Raw genomic sequence first — 26,453 nt, 5'->3', positions numbered from 1 at the left:
GCTTTATCTTCCACACCTTCTTCGTCTTCTTCCTCACTTTGACCTTAATTTTCCTCACATTCTGCATAATCTTCCTCACCTTTTTAATCTTTTTAACAGGTTTCAGCCGTGTATTTCACAATTCTGCATTTTCAACAGTTTTGCATTTTCAGCAGTGTTTCAGCATTCCCACGCATTTTCTGCAAGGAAATGCAATTTTGCTAGTTAGCTTTAACAATTGTCTTGCAAATTTACATCTTTCTGACAGTTTCTTATCACGTAAAAACATATAATATATAATCTGAACGATATGATATGGCACAGACCTACTAATCAATCACAGCAATGTTGCAGTTACCTCAATCGACAGATCGGGTCAGGTATACTTGTTCAGGGGTTCCCAACCCCCGGTCCGCGGACCGGTACCGGGCTGCAGGTTGTTCAGCACCGGGCCGCGAAACCCAATAGGTGTCTGTGACATTTCAATCATTCGCGGAGTCAGAACCGTTGAATGGGCTGTGTGAAGTGTGCAACCGCACATGGCCTCGCGCCTCTAAAGACACTTCAAAAGTCGCCCAATTCAGCTGGAAAAGCGCAGACCTGGCAACCTGGCTTCGCATCCCATGAAACTTTGATCAAGAAGCCTGATGCCCCTCTAAAGCTCTGTGTTTATCAGTGAAATATATTAACTACACAGCATATGGGCATATGACAGCCTGTGGAGACGGAGTTTATACTTAAACTGTGCGCAGAAATATGGACGATCGGGACATTATTGATTCAGGTATGAGCATCAAAACACACACAGGTCTGCATCATATCTGCTCCTCTCCTAACGTCTGTCTGCTCCCCGCGCGGCATGATTACTCTCACCTCCGGTCTCAGTCACAGCGTGTGAAGATGTATTTTATGCTTTATAAAGGGTTTTCACGGAAATACGGGATCGATCACAACGCTATTAAGTCAGGGGCAGACCCTGAGAAAAACACAGATCAGTCACTGCGCTGCATGATAATAAACTGCTCACTGCTGGATCACATTATAAATTCAGATAAACTGCTAGGATCACAATAGGGATCGCGCCGTCCCTCTCGTCGGCTCGTCCCGTATTAAAAAAACGTAGATGCAGTCTCCTCACTGAATAAATACAGATACGATCTGTCTGTATTTCCGTGCGTGGGACCGTGATTTATGCGCATGCGTGAAAAAATGAGCAAGAACAGCATTGTAATGATTAAAGGCTGATGATAACAAATTAGCAAGAACAGCATAGTAACAAAGAAGGCTACTAATAATAAATTGGCAGATGAGCGAGGCCTGCGGAGAACTGGTCGCCACCTTGCCTAGCACATTGCATTATGGTTAGAATGTTGTCCTACTTACTCTGAAAACCCAACTGTGTGAGGCTTGTAAGTCTCGCGGGGGTGAGGCGGTCACAGTTTTCATGGCCAGGCGACACAGATGCTCTCTACCAACTGCACATCTCCATGCATGATGAGAAACGAATTGCTCTGGTTTGAGTTAAGTGCCTACTGGCTGAAAAAAGCTTTGACACCACACACAAGGAAGTGATAAGACTTCTGTCTTATACATCACTATTCCCTGATAAACTTCATGAACTGTCAAACAGACACCAAAAGTTTTTTTAAAAGTACTGGCATTCACAATACTGTCTTAATAAACATATCTGCAATGGCGTTTATTTCAAATTAACTATCAAAACAGCTGAATAAAATATGATAAATTATTCGAAGAAGGTCTTGGTATACTAAGACCTGTATCCAATTAAAATAATAACAAATGAAGATTTTAGTCACATCAATTTACAGTCAGGTGTTTGTATTATACATAGTATTTCTAGTTGTTCTCTGAGACCCCACACATAAAATCCAAAGAATAATTAGCTGGCCAAGCAGTATCAGTGGTCTCAAAATTAAAAAAAAAAAGTTTTGTATACACAGGTAAACTATAATATATCGGCTTATATATCCACTATACATATATAAAGTGTCTGTTGAATAATTCTGTTTTGCCTCCACATGCAATCCACAATACATAGGCCTACGTATATGGGTTAAATGCAGTGCTTGACATTAACTCACCAGCCACCGTAGCTAGTGGTTTTCCAAAGTTACTAGTCACTCAACATTTTCACTAGCCACATTTTTTCCCCTTCACCTTGTCATAGCCATACGTCCTACAGCCAGCGCAGTACACTATTTTCTTTGTTGGATCATTATCAGCCAATCTCAACGTGACCTGTCTTTTCTTTTTCTTTGTCTCCTCTTCATTTTCTGTTTCATCAAGTTATCTTTTCTGTGTTGTCTCCTCTCTGGGCTTTGTTACACCTGTTATGTGCAACCACATTATGATTCTTCACAGGGGCTTTTTGTGTGGTCACTGGCGAGCAAACGCAAGGCAATACTGTGTGCAGGTAGTGTTCATGTCCCGCTCTGTATGCAAATGAACACGGAGCCTCATTCACCTTAATAAGACTTGTAAAAAACATCATATACAAAAAACTGTGATGCAGACAGAGCAGCACGGAGAATGGGTGAGCTGCTGCACGCAAGCACAGAGGGAGGGCAGAGGGAGGACAGAGGGAGGGAGCGGGTGAGTACTGACTTAAGTGATGACGTGAAACTTTGTTTGATCATGAAGCCTGACACTCACACGTTTATCAGTGAAATATATTAAGTACACAGCATATGGACATATGGCAGCATTTAGAGAGTAAATACTTTATAGTAGCCTAATTATGTGTGGAAATATGGACGGATTGCCACATTGAGTCAGGTAGAAAGATAGATCTGTGTCATATCTGTTCCTCTCCTAACGTCTGTCTCCTCCCTGCGCGGCATGTTAACTGATAAACTACGTTTACAGCATGTGGATGGAGTTGAATGCTTTATAAAGATGATTGTTCACGGAAATACAGGGACAGATCGCGACCCTATAAAGTCAGGGGAAGAGCACGAGAACCATACACAGATCGGTGTCATCACTGCGCTGCATGATTATAAGCTTCTCACTGATGGATCACTTGATTATAAACTCTGATAAACTGTTCATAGATCACACTCTGGATCATCTCTATCTCACCCGTGCCGTTTCTCCCTCTCATCGGTTCCAGATCGTCCCATATTAAAAAATTTAAAGCAGTCTCCTTACTGAAGAAAAATAGAATGCCACCTGCCAGAGTGGCTAGTAAGAGTGAGTGAGTTACCCGGTGCTGCTCAATTCTACCCGCATTTGGCGGGTTGCCGGGTGTTAATGTCAAGCCCTGTTTACATGTGAGAAAATATCTCATGAAACAAGTAATTTCCCAGCATCCAGCATCAGCAACTATAATGTAAGACATTGCTAACATGTTGTGGGTATAATGGTATCATGTCCAACATTTTAGAGAATATTGGCAATTTTGCATCACCACATAGCACTGTTCTCTATTCTGATCTTCTTTTTCCTTTTAAAGTTTTAAGACAATAGTTCACCCTGACATGACAAAGGATGGAAACTGTGGTTCATCACACTTCAGTGATGGCAGAGGGTAGGTCCCTGGAGTACAGTCATTTCCTAACTGTCAAACACATTTGGTACATACCCTACATGTCCCTCTAACCATTGAAGGTAACCTGATCTGATGGTGGGAGTGTAGTCTGTTTAGAAGGAAGAAACCATCAAAAGTAGGCACCAGCTGAGGAGTCATATGGAGTAGGTTTACTGGTAATTTGAGAGAAAAAAAAGCTTGTATATGTTATAATGATATATTTTCATTTTAATTTCTTTCATTGTGTAGTTGCATGTCATGATTTTGGATGTGTATACGACGTGAGGGGTGAACGTCTAACCACTGACAGTGGCTATTGACTTTCTTTGTTAACCTAGGTTTTCTTCATCAGACTCTGTGTGAAGTCTAATAAAAGTCAGCATTTGATGCTTCTTTGACCTCTCTGCACAAGTGATTGTGCCATATAAATTGGGCAAGTGGAACAGATCTATATAATAGATGGCGGGATATCACTGACAACCTTTCTCTCCTCTTGGGCTGCCACATCCCGCTCTCCCCTCAACTCTGCTTACTTGGCGACATATCTAATATCATCCTAAACAACACAACTACCATAATACTCTCGATAGCACTAACCATCGCCAAGAAAACTATCCTCATGAACTGGAAAAAAAGGATCAAAATCAATATTACACTCTGGAAAAATCTACTAATCGAATACATATCAATGGAAAAACTATCTGCCTCCATTAAAAATCAAACAGCTGAATTTGACATAACCTGGAATTCATTCATCACCACCCTTGATTGCTAACTGCCTTAACGACCTCGTTCACCGCCTCCTTTTTGCCTGTCCACCATCCACATTAGACATACACACAATCATTCATCCTCACAAATGATTACATACACACTTCAAACATCCCCCCCCACCCCCCTCCCCATCAACCTTTTAAAACTGCACTGTTAATATACTGTTATGGTGACTATTGTTATTGCTTTTATTGTCATGATTGTACCAGCAAAAATATATAGATTATAACATGTATTATTATTATTATCATTCTTAATAATGGTGGGGTTTTCTTTGTTGTTTTTTTTGTTTTGTTTTTATTATTATTGTGATCACTGTTTATATGTTTACTTACTTTTTTGGTATTCATTTTTGTTGTTATGGTCACTCCTGCTCTAAAATGCTTGCCAATGATAATTATCACGACATGAAACTCAAACTTAATCAACTTCTTTCTTTTTTTTTTTCCTCTTTCCTCTTTCACCTGGTAAAGTATATAGTTTGAATGATTCTTTTTATCAATAAGTGCATTTATATTATTATTCTTATTATTACTATTATTATTACCACCATTGTTATTATTATTATTATTATTTATTTATTTTTTGTGTTTACTCCTGCAAATCTCCCTCTAATTTACTGTTGAATTATTATTATTACTATTATTAGTATTATTATTGTCATTATGTATAACTTCATGGGTGGTGTTATTACCACAAACATAATCATAATCAACACTATTATTATTATTAATATTATCATCGTTACCATTTAATTTGATTACTATTATTATTTTGATCACTGTTTATAGGTCTTTTCTAGGTTTGTTTGTTTTTTTTTTTTGTTTATTGTAATTATCAGTCCTGCTCTAACAACTTGCAAATGGTCATTATTACTGCATGTTTATTTATTTATTCTTTTATTTATTTTAGGTGTGTGTATATGTATTTTTTCTCCTCCTCTTTTTCGACACTCCTCTTACTTAGTCAAGTATATTGTTACAATAATTATTTTCATCAATAAGGTCTTTACTTATTAGTATTATTATCTCCATTATTGTGTTTATGTTTTGTTTTTGTTTGCCTCCCAATTTCCCTCTAATCTGCTAGTGAGTTATTATTACAGTTATAATCGATTGTTACTATCATTATTATTATTATTAACATTATTATAAATACATTCATAATTAGTTATTCATCATAATTAATACTATTTTTATTTTTATTATTATTACTACTACTTTTTTTCTTTTTTTTTAACTACAGCCGCTGCTTCAGAAGTTGTAATTAAACGACTCTTTGGAGATTTCCGCTTCAAATCAACGATCGTCCATCATCTCCTCATTGAGGAAGAGCACTTAAACAGTGAACGCGCGAAGTCTTGGCAACCAAATAAACAACAGCGGGACCAGTTTACTTCCGACGGCAAAAGGGGGTCCGCACCGCATCGCTGACATCGTCATACATATGCAGTTCTATTCTCCAGCAATCTGCACAATATCATACTGAAATGAGGAGATATTTTCCATCTAACTTCATTTGTCCCTACTGTAAATACATTGTCGCGGTTTATAAAGCTTATAAAAGGTCATGTCATTTGGTAACGATCGATCGTTTTGAACGCTACGTCATTAATAACGTCCCTCGTGCACACGCGGCTCACGTGCTGTGAGAACTGAATTGCGATAGAAATATGTAACTTTTGTGACTTCAAAAAGGCCACTGATGAAGACAGTCAACACAGCAGACAGAGAGACAGACAGAAGCGGTGCAGGTGTGTTGGGGGACTGAAGCAAAGTGATCAGATTAGTAGTTTGTGAATTAAATCTTAATGAGGTGAAGAAGAGAGTACAATTAAAGTGTGGAAGTAAGAAATAACCATCGAGAAAGAGGGTAAGTCTACATGTGATGTGCTTCTCACAGAAATCATTGGTATATGAGATTAATTGAAATCAATTGATTACAAAGCCTGTAATTAATTAGATTCATTTTTTAATCACCTGACAGCAGTAGTTTTGATTTGATGTGCACATGCGCACATATCTGGGTGATACAACAAACCCTCTACCCTGCTGCTGAAACAAATCCTAGAGGAAACACTGCTTTCCCATGCGCCATTGTTGTGTTGACAGTTGCCGTGAGAACGCGGACAGGCGGACCCCGGCAGGTGTCAATCAACATGGGATCTGCCACGCCTACACAGTCCTGAGAAATGGTCTGAATAGCCTAATGAGCTGTTTTTCAAGAAGATTTTCTAGTGGTTCTTAACATTTATTTTCACTCAGAGTTTTGTGGATGCTTTATGACACACTCAACTCTGATAGCATATATGCAGTTTTGCTATTACAGGCCGAGTTTCCAAGGCCTTTTACAGTTTAAATACTATTGTACACAACAGCAGTTCTGAATAAGTTGTGTATGAAATGTATTTAGAAAAGGAGAGTAACATTCCTTGCATCAAAGTTTAAGTATCTGATAAAGGCAAGAGAATGACAACAAAAAATTATTACCTAATTTTGCTCCTTTTTCTCTAGACCTCCAGGGGTCCGTTTCACAAAGAAAGTTCAACAAACTCTGAGTCTAACCCTGGACTCTGAGTTGATCTACTCTGAGATAGGAAACTCTGAGTTTCCTGAAGAAAACCTGCTCACGACCAGGTTAGGTTCATAGAGTCTGTTACTACGGTAACTGACCGAGAGCTTAAGTTACCTCTCTCTGTGAAACAGGCTAGAGTTACCCCTCTTTCTCTGGTTTGAGTTACCTCCCTTTGTGAAACGGAAAACTCAGAGTTTCCCTCATTTCAGGGTTAACAGACTCAGAGTTTTCAATAAACCTGCTTTGTGAAACGGACCCCAGGTCCCCCAGGTGGCAGAAGACAGATTGGAAGAATAAACCATGGTGGAGGTCCTAACGCTCCACCAATGGGTGGTGGAGTATGAGGAAGGTGATAAATATTTTTTTTCCTGAACATATTACAGATATTATTGCGGACCTTCTATTTGGAACATGTATCATGGACCCAGGTTACGTCTGTTGTTATTGTGTGTCCTTGATGATCTAATCACAAGCAGACAGCCCTAAGTACTAGGGCTTGCACAGAAAAGTCGACTTATGGACGCGTCAACGTCACTACCACAAGTCAACCTCTATTGGGTGATGTCACATCACTTCACAATACAAGTCTCCACTCACATGGAAAAAGCAGTGTATTTGCAGATAGTGAAAAAACGTTCATGGGACAGACTGCAAGCTTTGGTTTCCCTCGTCTCCTTCAATCATGATGCTGCTTTGTAGTTGTTTCCAATCTGCTGAGAAGTGCAGGAAGACATGGACGAACTCACCGCTGCCTCAACACACATGCTTCACCCTCAGGGAGATTCCTTCTCGAGCCACACACGGGCCAAAAACTACCGAGACTGTCACCAAGATTTTTCCATCATGCGCGCTTATTCTGATGCACGCTCTATCTAATGCACACAGAAACAGACACACACTAGGAACTAAGAGGTAAATATATAACCATTCCCAAACATAACTACCTGTGGCACCGACAGTCGTGCCCACAGATAGTTATACACTGTCCAGTGCCAATTACGCATGCAGGAGACAACACAGCCATTTGATCCAGCAGCAACAATAAGCAAATAAACATTTAAAGCCTACCTTTCTTTGATGGTCAGTACGCAGAACTTTAATAAACATAAGATCCTGTCCGTCTCGAGATTTAAATAATTAATGCTGTGCCTCGTGCGTAAACGTACACACACTCATTTTCGTTTCTGCTGGACAGGGGGATTGCTTCAGCGGCTTTAACATCAATCCGTGCTTCGACATGTACAGTATCGTACCATGACCTGTGTTTTTTCTGGGTGTTCAAGGACACAGTGTAAAGAAATAAGTTAAATATACCGGTCAGGGTACGGTTTATATAAGAATGACTAAAATACACCGTGTAAATAGCAATACGCCTGCCTGCAGGCGCACCAGGCTCTTAGGCTCTTATGCCGAAAACAAGCTAACCTCTTTGCACCTTATACCTCGATTTGCGCCCAGATTGTGCGCCGTGTAACCATATGCTGTGTTTGAAATGCCATACTATGCTAGCATTATGTACCAAGTTGGCCAAAATGTAGTATGCAGTATGCAAAGAAAAGCAAGATGTGCAGTATGCCAAAAACACTGGGATGTTGTACTGATTCGGAGAAAATCTCTGGTATGCATTGGACCAGTCTACCTCGCCTACTGTATACCACAATGCAAAATGCTGGAACGTCACAGCGGCTGTTGAAATGACAGACAGCAGCAGCATTCCAGTAGAAGGGGGCGCAATAGCTAAAGAAGAGGCGGTTATTGTTTACTTCCACCTGGCGTAGCATTCTGCAAAATTAATTTGAAAAGCTCCTCCATACCACATACATATATAGTACGTAGTGTGTAGTATAGAGTATGGCATTTCGAACACCATAGACTGTATATAAAGACGGACGACATGAAAGCTCCCTAAAAGTGAAGCCAAAACATTTCGAGTGCACCCTGCTGACTGGCTGCAGAAAGGTCATAAAGCCCGCCTCCTCCATGTTGTCATATGGGACATGGGTCAAACTATAAAATCAAAATACATGCCAAATAGATTTTTCCAAACATGGTTTCTGTCATTAGAGCTAGTTCTTATCATGCTGATTTACGTCCAAGTGTTCATTTTTCTGACAATTTTATTTTAAATTAGTTATTTTATGCTGTCAAAAGGATGAGTGGCAGCTCTGTTGACAAATACGGCTCCTGCAGCTGATCTGTTCCAGATTAGCAGAGTAGAGGATGAAGGACGAGAAGAAACGTAACTAAAACAATCACTACAGTCATTGATGTCCCCATATCTGTGAACATTAACCTCACACTAACACAAAGAAGCTGTTCTGCTGTTAAATACGCCGGCGTGTGGGATCTGTGTGTTTTGGTTAGCGGAAGTGCTATGGCGACGCCACCGGCCGATCTCTACTTCGCAGACTCTGGCTCCAAATGACATCACAATTGCAAGATGACAGCGCCTGGCAAGGGGGCTATTTTTGCATCATTTCTGTACAATGAAAGCAAATGGAGATGCGTCCTCCATCTATATATTGTATACAGTCACTGCGTGTAACTAGCTAAAGTGCGTCAGACGCCTTAAATCACTTAGCGTCATGTGCTTTAGACTGTGCGCCTTCCACCATCTAAATAGGGCCCGCTGTGTTTTTTGCATGCATGTGTATCTGATGATGCCATCAACGACGCATCTACGTTACGTCGACTTTATTGATAGGCCTGAAAAGATCTGAGTTCATGCAACCCCTACTAAGTACAGCTGTTCACACCTAACATTATCATGCCTTCCCAAATGCGTCTCCTCTCACCAATTGTAACTGGATCTCAGTAGCCCATACAGTATGCAAAAAAAACAGACTAGAAGATCTGCATGATTAACACAGATCCAAATTATAAAACATTGTTCTCACTTTGCTGCATCATTATAAACTATGATAAATGTCAGGTTTGAAATATAGACTGCAGACCCAAAGTTTCTTTAGACGATGTACTGGTATATTTTCGTTGTATTTCAGATTCTGTACCGCTAGTATTTCATTCCAGCATCTCTTGCTGGGCCCTTCCTTTCAGAGTGTTGTAGGAATGTAGAATGGGCAAAACCATGAGCTGTTTGAAATTGGCGCCATAGCATCTAAACTTTGCAGGTTGTTAGCTTCAATTGCCAAAAATATATTTGACATGACATTTTTTTAAAAATACGTTGTCCTAACTCTCACCTCTCTTCAGGTAAATGCCTGCACTAAATGTGTAGGCGTGGGGCCTGGCATGGTGTCCTTCGGCTGAAAATCGCAACAGATATCATGACATCACAGTGTTGAAGCCCCTTCATCTGCTGCCGCTGCAACAAGCAGTTTCTTGATGCCTTTCTGGAAATTCCTACACATAGGGGCCAGAATGGCTGATATAGCAGCTATGTTACTCCTTTTTTTCTGCTTTTGCTCTTACACTTTCTTCCACCACCAGACATCAGTCTGCATGTCACATTTTTGTTATGATTAGCCATATATTATGAATCACATGAATCAAAAAGGTAGTTTGTGTTTGTATCGTTTACTGTTTGAATAAAAATAACTGTTCTAGACTTTGCAATGCCACATCTTGCCTATCTGGAGAGCTGATCAACAAGGACAAAATGAGATGGTATTCAAGTACTTCATTTTGATTTTGTAAAAAATTTAATTGGAAGGAAACCATGCTTTTGTCTGTAAGATAATGCAGATTATGGCAGAACAGTCTTGCAGTCACTAGGTTAATGAAGAGAGAGATTGGAAAGGTACCGTAGGCAGCATTGTATTTACATTCAGCAAGTTAAGAAATCAAGAAAATGTGTTTTGCTTGTGCCAATGAAAAGAAACATTTTTACACCTGAGTGTGAGAGGTTTAATCGTTTGGATCCAAATGTCAATTTAACATTGCAATATTATTTACAAAATATTAACAAAGACACTTATTCTTCCATTAGAGAAAGTTCAAGTTACACTTTAAAAACGTTACATGTCAACATGGTGATAGCAGTGCTAGGTCTTAACTGATACCGTCAATATACCTTGCAAGCATTCATCATTTCCGATATTAAACTTTTACCTCAAGGAAAAAACTCAAGATTATTACTCCACAGCACTGCTTTATCTACATTAAGAGTTGTACATTTTTTATCGATTGGATGGAGATCCATTATCTTCCACTCATCTGGGCCGGGACTCAGTGGCAGCAGGCTAAGCAGGGTGACCCAGGCGTCCCTCTCCCCAGCAACGTTTTTCAGTTTCTCCTAAGGGATTACGAGGCGTTCCCAGGCCAGACAGGATATATAATCCCTCTAGCGAGCTCTGGGTCTGCCAGGGTGTCCTAAACCTTAACTGGCTCCTTTCGATGCAAAGGAGTAGGGGCTTTACTCGGAGCTCCCCCCAGATTTCCGAGCTCCTTTACTACTTCAATGTTCAAAAAAACTCAACATTAAAATCATCTTGCATGTGCAAGAAATACAACATGTTTTTTGGGGGAATTTTGGATAACAGTGTGTACACAGGAGGTACGTCACATGTATTTCTCAGTAGCATACGAGCCTCAACACCACCTGAAGGGCAGTTTAATGCTTCAATTCAATTTATTTTTTGTTTTATGTTCTTAACAGCTGCTTATTCGTGGTTGTCTCTGACTACTACCAAAATGCAGTTTACCTACACATTGAATACTGTGGCTACAGGCTTTTTTGCAGACACACAGAACACTGAAAATGTAGCTCTACTTATTTGCTACTACACCTCTAATGAGGCACAGCATGAGATATAACTTAAGTTATATCTCATGCTGTGCCTGCTCACCAGACAAAGGCAGCTCTTTCACGGAGCATTCGGACACCAAAGCGCTGCCACTCCCTCTGATGGATCCACATCTCCTGGGTGGTATCCAGGCATGCCAGCACTGCTCCCCCCTTCCATGATATCAGCCAAGGGTCCATGTCCTGGAGCGCATGTACATCAAAATACAGTATATAAGAATATCTGTATGGAGCATTTTGCCACCAGTCTCTCCAGCTTATACCGTGATGTTGTGTTCAGCCATTCTATTACTTACTTCTTACCCATCACATACAAGAAAACATTAAAAAATGAAGGCCTCTGAACATCATACTACTATTCCTGTTTTATGCTCATGTTCAACATCATGGGTTGGTTACCTTTGGCCGTGTGATAACTTCCACATTGTCTACCAGTCTTCTGAATGACGGTGGCATCTTGTTGATGATGCGGTGAAGCAGAAACTCCTGGGCACCTTGAAACATAAGCCCTCCTCCCACTACCAGGATGGAGCTATACATCTTGCGTTTTGTTTCGTCTGATGCTGTTTAAACAGAGGACGAGGCAAGTTAAAAACAGACATCTAAAGTACACTTAAACATCCACCCTCTTCTGCATCTTTTTTTTAAATTTTTATAGTATTATTTTATGAAAATGTATTTCCATTTTGTGACCAATAACTTTCTCTTTTACAGCACCAAGTTTGTCTCTTTGTACTACTCAATCCTTCTTACCACAGCAGTCAATGCTATGCAGGATGGCCTTATCCAGGCCCAGTGCTTTGCTCTCAAACTGGCTTATGATAGCAGTCTTCCTGGAGAGATGAGCAGACAGGGGCTCTTCCACCTCTCCTGCCCCCATAAGGCAATCTCCCTGTGCGATTCCAAGCTCCATCTCCCCTTTTGTCCCTCCTCCACTACCACCATTCCCACAACCCCTGGGCAGGTCACAGAGCTCTACAATCCCGCCCTGGCCACTCATGTCACCATCCAAACCTCCACCTGGTCTGGAGATAGCCTTCCGGTCTGCAGCAGATTTGGAGGACTGTTGGAGAAAACGACTTATCAAAAAATGACAAGAATCATTGTATTACTATCTGAAATAATTCGATTTATTTAGCATGTGTGTTACCTGGTCCTGTTTGCTCTGGGTGGCAAGCAGGTAATGTTCATCATGAGGATCTTCTGAGTCACCCTGGGAACGGTACTGAAGGGATGTCATTTTTTGGCCAACAATGCCAAATGTAGTTGGGTAGAAAAGCCCCATAGGTGCCTAACATATGAATAAATACATCAAGACAAAAATAGAGCAACAGATGAAAACTATACATTTGTTCTAGAATTAGACAGAATAATCTAAAAACTATAGTATTTCCCATTTGAAGAAAGTACCTCTAATTTCTCATCCCCTAGTCGCACCTGGTACAAAAGAGCTGGGGCTTCCGGGAAACGTGTCTGGAATTCATGATCTTGTAGTCCTGATATATCCTGATATGTAGAATAAGAACCACAATTTTGACCAACCAAGAAACAACTATCCTAATGCTTTACTTTCAAAGTTTGAGCTCCTCAATATCACCCGTAAACACACAGACCCCATCCCCTGACCAATACACACTTGGTCTAGATGGCAGAAGGTCTCCTTCAGGTGTTGCAGGAGTTGACAGTCCAGTCTGCTGGACAGCTGACAGTCTCTGTAGGGAAAACCTGCTCTTTGCAGGAGCCAGTAGAAAGTACGGGTCACATCTGAGCCACCATAGGCTAAACACAACCTGCAAAATGCAATAGAACAGAGCATACAACTAAATACCACGTTTTCCTGGCAATATTTGACATTACCTTACTATCAACCTCAAATATATAGATTAAGGCTGAGCTGTATAATGATATGGTGTTGTATGAAGTACAACACCACTAGCACTTCATCTCTCTTCTTTGTAGCATTTGCAGAGTGCTTACCTGTGTCTTGTAACAAATAACAAGCCACATTCTAGTGTATTTGTGTGCACTAATTTGGGTTTGAAATGTCTTTGCATGAAGGAAAATAATTAAACCAATAAATGACTGCATGAAGTTCACCTTTTAGTAAAATTTAAACTGACATTATTTATAAGGTGTTAACCTTATAAATAATGTCAGTTTAAATTTACATATATAAGTAATGAAATTACTTCTGTTTACTACTTTACTCATTCAGCTGCACTCTCCCTGTTTCTTGTGATCTCCTGGAGGAAGTTACTATGAATTATTAAAAAAAAATATTGAGGTTACTATTGTCTCTCTCTTAGACAGACTGAATTAAATTAATTAATTTCATAGTTGAAGATCTTACAAGTTTTTATAACAGCCTATCTGTAGTAAATGAAGGCTTACCATTGGGCTTCTCCTAACAAGGACTGTGCTGATTGACTTCAAAAAATCCTCTCTTTAATAATTTGATACTAGTAGGGACATATCCCTTCGCCCATGACACAGTTAAGTGGTGACTAACTCACTGAACTAAACTGACAAGCTGTCAATGCCTGAACCTGACGAGAGGAGGGGCTTGAACGACCTAATTATAGTTGTACTGGACCAACACACCAACTGTTCATATGGGGTAATGCAAAAATATCAAAAGGGAATGCAAAACTTGACTATACTCTAAACTCATTTTAATACAATTTCTAGATGTCACACTACAAGGATGATGTCAACATCAATCCATGAAAAACCGAAAATGTATCTTTTACTTATCATTTATTATAACATTCACGATTGTCTCCTATTTATGTCAGCGTTATAGGTTAACTGAAATAACTTTTTTTTTTTAAATCCTTCTGACCTGGAGTTTCGATGGGACACTCCGTCCTCTACACAGCAAAGACTAGTCTTCTGGTCTCCTACATCCACGACACACGCACTGCTCAAACCACTACCAAATGTAGCACAAACAGACTCCTGGTGCACTATGATTGCTATATACACACACACACACAACACACACACACACAACACACACACACACACAGTGAGGGCAAAAGAGAAAGATTGGAGGGTTCCAATATGCTATGGCAGAATATAACATTGTTAAAGTACATTTTTGTCATAAATATGTGTGTACTACCTGAGAAGCCCATATTAAGCAGCAGCATGTTGACAACTTCTTTGATGTGCTGCCTGTTGCAGATGTCAGGGACCAACAGAATGCATCTGTAATACTGAAAACAAGTCACAAAATTCAAAGCACAAATGTGAGGAGTTATACAATTCAGCTTTATATTCATCTCTTTGATTAGCTCTTAAGTGTGTAATAAAAACTCTTTATTAATTTAAATTTAAAGCTGCATGAGTCGTGCTGATTTAGGATGTCTATCTTGATAATATTGCTTATCAATACCAATATTTACAGATTCTCTTCACTGGTACTGATAATATGGCTCCAAATCATAACAAAAAGTTATCTCAAGACACTTTTTAAAAAGTACAAGTGTAGGCAATACTCTTTGTTGTATTATATAGAGAGACCCAACATACTCCAGGAGTAAGATCTTGGCAACAGTGGCAAGGAAAAACTTCCTTTTAAACAGGCAGAAACCTCAAGCAGAACCAGGCTGGTTGGTGAATTGGTGAACCACCATCTGCTATGACTGAATGGGCCAAGGAAGCGGGATAGAGATGAACAGAGACAGACAGACAGGCAGACGGCAGGGGGACATACATAAAGCAACAAAAACAACAACAGATAAATATAGACCTATAGTTACAATGCCAAGTGGCAATGAACGGGCCCTTACACCTTTGTGCTGGTTGTGTTGTGTCGCAGCCGCCGGGTGTGCTGCAACAGCACAAACCCTGCTGTTGCAGCACACCCGGCTGCAGCACTACAAAATGTGCTGCAGCCACAGGCTGTGCACCAGTGGTTGCACGACCCAAATATATACAGTTGGGGTCAAAAGTTTACGTACACTTGTAAAGAACATGTATGTCATGGCAGTCTTGAGTTTCCAATCATTTCTACAACTCTTTTTTTTGTGTGATGGAATGACTGGAGCACATACTTCTTTGTCACAAAAAACATCCATGAAGTTTGGTTCTTTTATGAATTTACTATGAGTCTTCTGAAAATGTGACCAAATCTGCTGGGTCAAAAATATACATACAGCAACAATTTTGAATTTTGTTGATGTAGAAAGTTGTGTCAATCAAATGTGCTTTGTGGCATGGCCTCTTTAACTTCTTGTGAGTGATTATGATTGACGACAGCTGCTGATTTCTCTGAGCCCATTTAAAATAGGGCTCGTTTGAGACACTCATCTGACTCAGCCACCAACGAACATGATGACACAATGGGAAAGTCTAAGGAGCTCAGCATGGATCTGAAAAAGCGGATCATTGACTTGAACAAGTCAGGAAAGTCACTTGGAGCCATTTCAAAGCAGCTACAGTTCCCAAGATCAACTGTGCAAATAATTGTTTCTAAGTATTAAGGGCATGGCACAGTTGTGTCACTGCCACAATCTGGAAGAAAACCCAAGCTATCACCTGCTGCTGAGAGAAAATTAGTCAGGATGGTCAAGATGCAACCAAGAACCACCAAAAAGCAGATCTGTAATGAATTAGAAGCTGCTGGAACACAGGTGTCAGTGTCCACAGTCAAGCGTGTTTTACATAACCATGGGCTGAGAGGCTGCCGTGCAAGAAGGAAGCACCTTAAGGCTCGACTGAAGTTTGCTGCTGATCACATGGACAAAGAAAAGGCCTTCTGGAAGAAAGTTCTGTGGTCAGATGAAACAAAAATTGAGCTATCTGGCCACAATGACCAGAAATATGTTTGGAGGAGAAAAGGTGAGGCCTTTAACCCCAAGAACACCATACCAACGTCAAGCATGGTGGTGGTAGTATTATGCTCTGGGCCTGTTTGCTGCCAGTGGAACTGGTGCTTTACATAAAGTAAATGGAATAATGACGAAGGAGGATTACCTCCAAATACTTCAGGAAAACCTCAAATAATCAGCCAGAAGGTTGGGTCTTGGACGCAGTTGGGTGTTCCAACAGGACAATGACCCAAAACACACATCAAAAGTGGTGAAGGAATGGCTTAATCAGGCTAGAATTAAGGTTTTAGAATGGCCTTCCCAAAGTCCTGACTTAAACCCGATCGAGAACATGTGGACTGTGCTGAAGAAACAAGTCCGTGCCAGAAAGCCAACAAATGTAGTTGAACTGCACCAATTCTGTCAAGAGGAGTGGTCAAAGATTCAACCAGAAGCTTGCCAGAACCTTGTGGATCGCTACCAAAAGTGCCTAATTGAGGTGAAAATGGCCAAGGGCCATTCAACCAAATACTTGCATTGCTGTATGTATATTTTTGACCCAGCGGATTTGATCCCATTTTCAGAATACCCATAATAAATTCCTAAAAGAACCAAACTTCATGAATGTTTTTTGTGACAAAGAAGTATGTGCTCCAATCATTCCATCACAGAAAAATAAGAGTTGTAGAAATTATTGTAAACTCAAGACTGCCATGACATACATGTTCTTTACAAGTGTATGTAAACTTTTGACCACAACTGTATGTAGATCTGTTCAGGCAGGGACTATCATTATACATGTGAAATTTAAAGCCAATTGAGCATTTTATATGAAATTTACTACTGGGTCTTACCAGTAGATGGCACTAGGACTATGAACAAATAATTATATGTTGATCGACTTTGGCTTTGACTAACATTATACATATGAAATTTGAGGAAGATTGAACAATGTATAGGAGAGCTACTAAATACTATTTGTTATATTAAATAGAGAGAACCAATATTAATCCTAATGCTTCTTTCCACTAGGTGGCAGGACTACATCAAAGTCTGAGGGCGGTTTCACACCAGCCTTGTTAAGTCCAACTGAACTGAACACTGAAGCGTTTGTCCTGCGTGCGGCTCCTTTAGGTTGGCGTGAACGCCGGACTCAAACTCTGGTGCAGACCAAACAACCGGACCATGGTCTGCTAGAAAAGACAGGTCTCGGTCCCACGGTCCGGTTTGATTCTGGTGAGAATGTAAACAGACTTATAGTATGCCCAAATACAGGAAGCAAAACAAAAAACTGTGCTTTATAGCCCGTTAACGGGTGCTGACCATAGACTGTATAAAAAGATGGACGACATGACAGCTCCCTAAAAGTGAAGCCGAAACATTTCAAGTGCCCCCTGCTGACTGGCTGCAGTATACGTCATAAAGCCTGCCCCCTCCATGTTAACAGGTAGGACACGGGTCAAACTATAAAATCAAAATACACGCCAAATACATTTTTCTCAAACATGGTTTCTGTCATTATAGTTATAACTAACTGCAATAATTATCATGCTGATTTAGGTCCAAGCTATCATTTTTCTGACAAGTTTATTTTTAATTAGTTATTTGATGCTGTCAAAAGGATGATTGACAGCTCTGTTGACAAATACGGCTCCTGCAGCCAATCAGTTCCTGATTAGCAGAGTGGAGGATGAACGGCGAGAGGAAACGTAACAAAAACAATCACTACAGTCATTGAAGTTTCCATAACCTTAACCTCAGACCAACGCAAAGAAGCTGTTCTGCTGTTAAACACGCCGGCAAGCAAGATCCTTGCAGGTTTTCCAGTAAGTTAAGTGTGTGCTTTGGTTAGCGGAAGTGGCTACGGCGGCGCCACCCACCGATCTCTACTGCGCAGATTCTTGCTCCAAATGACGTCCCCACCGCAAGATGGCAGCGCCTATCACAGGGCTATTTTGGCATCACTTTCGTACAATGGGAGCAGATGGAGACGCGTCATCTGACTATATATACAGTCATTGGTGCAGACGTGGTGAAGCATTGAGGAAATTGAATACCCATATTTCTAAGTGTTCAGTGAAAAACTAAAGGAGAATGGAACCGAATGATCTGTGTATAACAAAACATTAAAGTATGCGATGGTGTTGAGTGTGATTGATCAGTGTGCTCTCCCAATTTGTTTACTTCAGGGAGTTTTCCCACATGGAAATTCTGACCAATGAGAAAGCAGTTTTTCTTGCATATCAAAACTTTTGGTCCGCTGGTAAAAGCTGCTGTGTGAACACAAACCAAACTCAAGGCAAAATGCACACTGTAACAATTTGGTCTTTCATTCAGACCAAATAAATGAACTTACATTGTGAATGCACCCTAAAACATGTAATTTCTTGTTGCCACTATATGTGTTCAGGGTAGGACTCTTATCAAGCACATAAAACTCAAGCTTTTGAATCATTATGTCTTGTCAATACGGATACCAAGTTTGAGGAGGATCAGATTATCGGCCAAAATACATCCTAATCTGAAAATAATGTTGGATTTTCACCATGACAGAGACTTTTTTGTAGGTCCTGACATGATACCTACGCCTACCAATGTTCATACTGAATTTTGAATATTTCAAGGGGATGCTGTGGAGCCATTTTTCCACACCCATGCATGAGCACACTATTATATGTAAATTTCTTCCACTTCTGATGCTTTTGTAAAGTTTGGTAAATTTGGTGACCTGTAAAAGCCCCCAACTAAGCGATTAATTTTGTGGGAGAATAATAACAATTTATGGCATTCCAATAGGGTCCTGGCACCCATTGGTGCTCAGGCCCTGATAATACATAATAATACATGATGAATCTGTATTCTACATAAAAATGCAGAATCTGTAGGTGCGCAACCTGATTTTTGCACGGGAATTGTTCTGGTTTCCGTCTGTAGTCCGAATAGTATTGACCAATCGTATCAGCAGGCTTCAGAGTATTCAGGAAAAAAAGTGTGGAGAGCAAAAGCAGGTGGAATGTATCCGTAAACAAGCTGACGTCTGCGGATTGATATGATCATGGTTTGTCCTCTGGATTGTGTGATTAGAGCCGCATCCCTAGCAATGGTCTGTTTTTCAGAACAACGGTCTGCTATCAAGAAATATCGAGAAATAGCAGACCTTGGAATGCCGTAATTAACCAATCAGAATCAAGTATTTAACACAGTTGTGTAATAACATTTGAGGGGTATGAGGCCACCATAACTTCAGTTTTAGTCTGAGGTAAGTCGCAGTGGTGGAGTCAGTCATCTTTCAATCGGAAGGGTCAGTCATCTTTCAATCGGAAGGGTCGTAGGTTCAATCCCAAGCTCCCTCAGTCAGTCAAGTGTCCTTGGGCGAGACACTGAATCCCAAATTGCTTTCGGTGACATAGCCAACGGGTATGAATGTAATAACTGATGACAGTTCGGCACTTTAGGTAGCAGCCTCCTGACATCAGTGTATGAATGTGTGTGTGAATGGGTGAACTTGACATGTAGTGTAAAAGCAGCTTGAAGTGGTCGCAAAGACTAGAAAAGTGCTATATAAGTACAGTCCATTTACCATCCAGGTCTTAATGTCCTTCAGGCATTAGTTTAGTTAACTAATTTCAATCGCAAGTATAACTCAGTGTCGTTGATGCATAACAATAAAAATGTTATGCGTTTTCCGGTGATTTTACCTAATAGAAGCATGTATAAAAAAGTTAAAGAATCAATCCCACCACCAAACCTTGTGGAATTCCTAAATGCAGCACCAAAATAAAAAAGGACAAATACAGAGAGAAGTCCTCTGTCTGAAGCAATAAGATCATTTATAAATTTCACCAAATATATTCCGTCCTCATGAGGAAAGTCACTTAACTGATTGGAGACATGAAGGGAAGGTTAGATATAGGTTTAAAGGTGCCTGAATCTAGAGTAGGCTTTTTTTAGAAATGGTAATTGATTACAATTCCTTCCAGTACCACAAGTCATTTAAAGTAGCTGATTATTTTGATTATTCTATTATTATTCTGATTTTTTTTTAACCTTATTATATATGAAAAGCTATGTAACCTAGAGATATCCCTATCTCTGGCTCATCTTAAATCTTCAACTTTGTTTGTAAAATGCTCTTTCATAGTGATCTTCTAGGTAATGCTTAACATTTCACATGCATTTGTTTCATCTTTCTAGCGTTACTCTTTAAATAAAAAAATATTTCGTGTTTTTTAGGTCAAACCTTTACATACAGTGCTAAATAATGAAATTTGAATGAAAGTACTGTTAGTATAAAACATTTTTATTTGTCTTCTGTCATTTATATATTTTAAGTCTCTTTCAGTTATCTTGTCATTTCACCATTGGGCAGAGTACTTTCAACTATACCCTACAGAAGAAAGTCATGCAGAAAGGTAAGGAGTTTACTTCTACCTTCAAGTCTTTAAGGGGGATATCCAGTTGCTTTTGAATGATATGACTCCAGATTGTCTCGAGGTCAGTTAGAACGGCAGCCAGTGAGCCTCCAGGACCTGCATGTAGATTGAGCTGACCTCTAACAATAGGCCAGTGGATGTTATAACAGTCAGTTGGATTCACATACAGAGCCTGCATGTAGAATGGAAGAATGGGTTTGAGGGAGAAAGACAAAAAATAAGTTAAGGAAATGCAATCGGCTGTAGATGTCCTATTTTATTTGTCTCATAAACTTAATCAAAATAACATGCACTGACCTCCTCTCCCACCAGATGAGGAGGATGGTAGGCTGTGTTTGTCCACCTCACCCTGGAGCTGCTGTCTAATACTGCTGGATGTATCTGACAGTTATAAGCTCTTGCCTACACACACACACGCACACGCGTCTGAATATACTCAAAACAAATTTAAAAATTCTCTCTCTTCATCCTTCTATTTTCCATATACAGACCTGTTCAGCTGACGCAGGAGTCCTCCTCACCCCATTTGACATCTTCTTGGACCAGATAGCCTGGTCGACCATTTTAAGCCCATTATGCCTCTGCTCATTACTCTCTGGTTTCTGTCAGAGAGAAAAAGAAGCAAATGAGAAAGCTGAAAAATGCCAAAAAATTAAAATGTATTTGAGTATAGTGGAGACATGTAATACAAAACTGTATTGTGGTAGCATTTGATCATGAGCAGTGTTGGGGGTAACACGTTAAAAAGTAATCTGTTTTACTCAGACTTTTTACAACTTATTTGTTGTAACACGCTCGTTCAAGTAATCTGTTATTAAAGTTGCACTGTACAACTTTCAAAAAATCCTCATTCCTAGTGACACGGTTGGCTGTTGAGTGAACTGCAATCAATCAGACACTCACACGCATGAACTAGCATCCAGGGTTTTTGCCAGAGACACACGCAACAGAGCATGCACAATCTCATAACTCACCGGCTGTTTACTTTTCACTTAAGATACGCGTTTATTAGCCATGTTGTCCGAAATCATCACTGTTGGTCATAATACCTAAGTTAGTATCATGTTAGCTTGCAAAGTTATTTGTCAAGCTAGACGACTGACATACACACTCAGATAGTATTTTGGTAGTCATAATGTTAGTGAGCATGCTAAGGTTAGCCAACAAGTTCTGACTACATTGCATGAATATGGCACTGAGCTTCGTAACCAAACAGCAAATTACTCGGTTACCAGCCAGATCAGGCCCGGGAGTATGTGTGAGATAGCTTGACCGGATTAAGTAATATTATTCTTTATTTATATAGAGTGGGCAGCTTCGCTATTTACTGATTTAAAAATAAACATACAGGGACAGGGACGGTTATTTCTGTGGCAGATCAAAAACCTCTTATTAAGTAAGAAGAGAGTCTAAGCATATCACAGCTTGTAGTAGAAGGCTACAGCAGTGTACATTTTTTCTATGTTGTCATGTATTAAAACATCCAAACGTGAACACTGACTGGATGGCCACAGATGGGCTAAAATGTATTAAGGCCTAATTCTCCTTTGAAAATGTGCCAGAAGCAACCAAATTTGGGCTTTTACGGCCAAAATCGTCCCCCAGACCCCCCTAGTTCATTGGAAAAGTAGGGAAATTGTCAAAGCACTTTATTTTGTTTGCATGAATAAATGCTGCTGCCTGGAATCACATACAAAACATTATTCAGTTCTCTTTTTTCATATCTTAATGAATATCACTATCGCAAAATTTTGTGAAATATTGTGATATAATTTTTAGGTCATATCGCTCACCCCTAAACTGCAGTAATGTAACCAGTTACTTTTAAAAGTAACGTTACCCAACACTGATCATGAGTGACATACATTTAGACCTTCTCTCAACAGCCAGGCATCTTCACATGTGGGCTGCCCACTTTGCTTGTGTCTGCGTGCTATAACATGTGGAACTGTCACCGGAAGAGTGTCCGTTGCTCGGCCAATGCGGAGTGTCCTTGATCCAGGGTGGATAACAACTACAAAATTGCTCTGAATTTGCTGTAAAAGAGGAAGATATATTATGGATTGTGATAAATCTCCCCTCAACCCTCAGTGGTTTATACATATACATGCGCTTACATACATGCCTTGACCAATTTTCCTTTCAAATTGGTTTACGTTCACCCCTTGGAAATCCCATGGGGTTTCATTACGCAGTAACAACCTGCTCACTATACATTATCCCTTACATATAACATGGCTGTGTTAATTTATACTTGATTTGGCATTCCCAGGTCTAGCTATTTCTTTATTGCAGACCGTTGCTATGGAAAACTGTTGCTAGGGATGCGACTCTAATCACAGAATCTGGTGGCGTTTCAAAATGGTGAACATGAAGTAAACATGAAACGTTATTTCAGCGAGGCAGCGAGGCGAGGAGAGCATATACATCACATTCAGTATGGGATACGACGTTGTTTAAAGATGGTGAATGGAAATGAAAATGTCAACAGACTAACAGTGATGAGATAGAAAACCTCAATCAGGCACTGTGCTGATTCATGCGGTCCTTTTCACCTTGTCTTGCTTCACCATCAGTGAAAATGTTCCATTCAAAATGAGTAACAACAGCTAGGTTGGCTTATTCTAAGAAGGCTACAGAGTACGGATGCAGGGTATTATCGGATTCAGCACGTTATCGGTATCTGCTGGTAAGGGTTAAAATGACATCGGCAGATATGTCATTTATCTGCCGATTTCTTGATTGATTGATTTCTGAAAAAGCTCTGCATCCCTCTTTCGTCAAGCGTGAAGAAGGGTGTAAGATGTCTGCGGTATGGCAGTTTTTTAAAGTCTTCCGAAACGGACAGCAAGGTTATGCTCAGCATCAGTCATGCGAGGAGGGGCCAAATCTCATTCCTTCAACACTACAAATTTAAGAAGAATCTCAAGAATCTGCCAGTGGGCCACTAGAATAAGAGTAGGCATGATATCAATTCCACTACTGGGGAGACTTGATCAAGGTTATAATAGTTTTGAATTTTTCTTTAGTTTTTATTTTTATTTCAATTTGACTTTTTGTTTTCAATTTCAGTTTAGTTTCAATTGGTTATCAATGCTGGTTTGTTAGTTTGTAGCTGTGCAATAAGCGGGATAATGTATAGTGAGCGGGTTGTTATAACGGAGCAACCCCTGCTCACCCTGTCAAGGTTCCATTCAGCTATAACAACCCGCTCACTATATAGCCTACTTGCCAGCAATGTGAACCCGGAAATGTTGAGTACCCCAAACCTTTATGTTAGTAAGTTAGTTAGTAAGTATGGGTCCCCAGCATTTAGAAACTGCTGGATGCTAACTTGCATTGGGCAACTGGCGTAATTAGCATAATTAGCACTAATTAGCACTAAATAGCATAATCACCTATATGGACAGAAATTCAGTAACTGCTTGGTTGATTTGGACAATATTGGTGTAGTTTGAGGGATTATTGAGGATGCTGAATCCATTTCTGATATTTTCAACATTCAAAATGGCTGTTTTAACCAGAGGTGGCCATATTTCAACTACCGGTAGGCCAATTTTGATTAATTTTTGAGTTCATTTTGCATTGCATGACATAAAATAAGTGCAAAAAAATAAAATGAATAAAAGGTTTCACAAAGTATTTGAAATGTCTAGCTATAGTGGTTTTGGATCAGGACCAGGTCCAACGGTCTCTGTGTGAAAAAAGCAGTGAAAATACCCCTCTTTTTTTGCATTTTCACGAATTGAATAAAAGTTACACAAATCTGAAACTGTGCGTCAATATTTAGCCTCTCTGGGATATTCTTTTCCGGAGTCTAGTCATAGTGTTTTGGATCCGGACCTGGGCCAATGTGATCTGGATGTAAAAATAAAATAAATCGCCGTTTTTGCTCTTATTTCATGTCATGAACAACATGTATCAGATGTTTGTTGCTGTGTCTTACATGTTGAAAAACTTTCAACCTTACAACAATTTCGTAGACACGCTGGTTTTGCTGTAGTGTTGCAATAGACGATGAAAACATGATGAACATTCCCTTTAACTGCCGAATCGGAAGCGGAACTTTAGATATCCGTAGAATATGTCACCACTCTCCGGTATGAAAGTAAAAGTCCGATCTAGCTTTTCTTTGGAAAGACTCCCCTCGCTTGAGCACAATGATTTAAATTCATGTTTTTTTCAGGGCAGTTGTGTGGTAATTAAAGTCAATTGCAAGGCTCTTGTTATTGCGGTTCTTGCTTCATCTTCTTTGAGGAAAAAGTCTCACGTATGCCATCGGTAGATCGACATGACATTAATAAAGGACGTCATGCAGTGTGAAGCAACTGTTAGTGTGATGGATGGTAAATTAGATTGGATTCGATAGATCCAGACAAGAAAATCAGCAAACACTATGAAATACGAACATAAAAACAATGCATAACACTCGACTTCCCATTTCACCTCGTGGAAGGGCTCCGGAATGGCCGGAGGAGCGATAGGTCTTTTCACACCGCGCTGTTGCTCTTTCTCTTTTTCCCTCTCTCGTTCCTTATCTTTCTCCTTCCCGTTGTCCAGTTCTTTCTCAGCCTGAGTCATGTTTACTATCAAAACGAATCAAATAAATATAAATGCATACACTCGTCCATATAAAGTGACGACTTCTTCTTCTTCTTCTTCTTCTTCGTCTTCTGTTTAATGGCGGTTGACAAACCAGCTTGAAGGTGCATTAGCGCCACCAATTGGGCTGGAGTGTGGAACAGGAGATGACGCAGAAAAACAAAGGAACTTTCGTTTAATTAAATTTCTGATCTCATGATATATATAAGCTGCTACATTCCAATCCCCAAAAGACCTGACAATGAAACGTCCAGATGTTTTGTCTTACTGAATGACTAAAAGAGTTGATTCCTCTGAATAGTGCAGTGAAGCACTTCAGGTTCAACAGATTCTGGTTGATTACAGTCTGTGCATTTTCCAGTTGGGTGCTTGCCTTTTTTAATGTAATGTTTGGCTGAGACCTGTATAGCCTATGTTGCACAGATGCCTACCAGTTTCCTGAATATCTCACTACTCCTCCATATTGATTGTGCATATTTTCTGATGAATGGCTTAGCTTCAGCTTTGGGACTTGTAGGTCTATACCTATGCTTGATTCTAAGTGTTTGTTTTGCCAGAATATTTACTTGCTCATTTCCTTCCACACCAATATGAGCAGGAACCAAGATGAATTGTGTAAATGTGCCTTTAAGTCCCATCCTATACATTACAATGAATATTTCATTGATGATATTTGTTCTGATTGGTGGTCTACCTGATCCTATGCTTGTTAGTGCTGAAAAACTGTCAGATGCAATAACAGTGTTGCGTCTTTCTTTCTCTTCTGTCCACTGCAGGGCCAACAATATTGCCAATAACTCAGTGGTATATGCTGAGAGATGGTCTGACACTATTTTCTTGATGTAAGTCTCATTTAGCGGGCAATAAACAGCTGCACCTGCACACCCTGTCTAAGATCTTTGGAGCCATCTGAAAATATGAATAGTGAGTCTGTGAAATGTTGATCCAAATAGTCCTGTACT

General features: G+C 39.9%; 1 protein-coding gene across 2 annotated transcripts; it reads right to left on the bottom strand.

Annotated features, from left to right (window-relative positions):
• Positions 1-10,720: 10,720 nt before the first annotated feature.
• On the bottom strand, positions 10,721-25,557 carry actr8 (actin related protein 8). Of its 2 annotated transcripts, XM_069659899.1 has the most exons (13): positions 25,336-25,557; positions 22,755-22,925; positions 21,381-21,491; positions 21,187-21,291; positions 20,888-21,061; positions 14,767-14,860; positions 14,485-14,617; positions 13,279-13,432; positions 13,053-13,148; positions 12,793-12,933; positions 12,396-12,705; positions 12,042-12,205; positions 10,721-11,825 (listed from the first exon to the last, which is right to left on the bottom strand). In XM_069659899.1, the coding sequence occupies exons 1-13, from the start codon at positions 25,468-25,470 to the stop codon at positions 11,682-11,684; spliced, it is 1,932 nt and encodes a 643-aa protein (XP_069516000.1). In that variant the 5' UTR covers positions 25,471-25,557; the 3' UTR covers positions 10,721-11,681. The 2 variants fall into 2 exon arrangements, with proteins under 2 accessions (XP_069516000.1, XP_069516001.1); XM_069659900.1 differs by lacking the exon at positions 25,336-25,557 and having other exon boundaries at positions 22,763-22,809.
• Between the last annotated feature and the right edge of the window lie 896 nt (positions 25,558-26,453).

The sequence above is a fragment of the Semicossyphus pulcher genome, unplaced genomic scaffold (assembly GCF_022749685.1).
Source record: "Semicossyphus pulcher isolate SPU_LCO1_2020_fin unplaced genomic scaffold, fSemPul1.0.p SCAF_13, whole genome shotgun sequence".
Taxonomy (NCBI): Eukaryota; Metazoa; Chordata; class Actinopteri; order Labriformes; family Labridae; genus Semicossyphus; species Semicossyphus pulcher.
This window is presented reverse-complemented; position numbering and strand designations above follow the sequence as displayed.

Coding starts and splice junctions, on each gene's coding strand:
- actr8 (XM_069659899.1), bottom strand. CDS start 25,470: ATGACTCAGGCTGAGAAAGAACTGGACAACGGGAAGGAGAAAGATAAG. Junction 21,062..21,186: donor CTCATCTGGTGGGAGAGGAG/GTCAGTGCATGT, acceptor TTCTACATGCAG/GCTCTGTATGTGAATCCAAC. Junction 13,149..13,278: donor CCTTCTGCCATCTAGACCAA/GTGTGTATTGGT, acceptor TCTACATATCAG/GATATATCAGGACTACAAGA.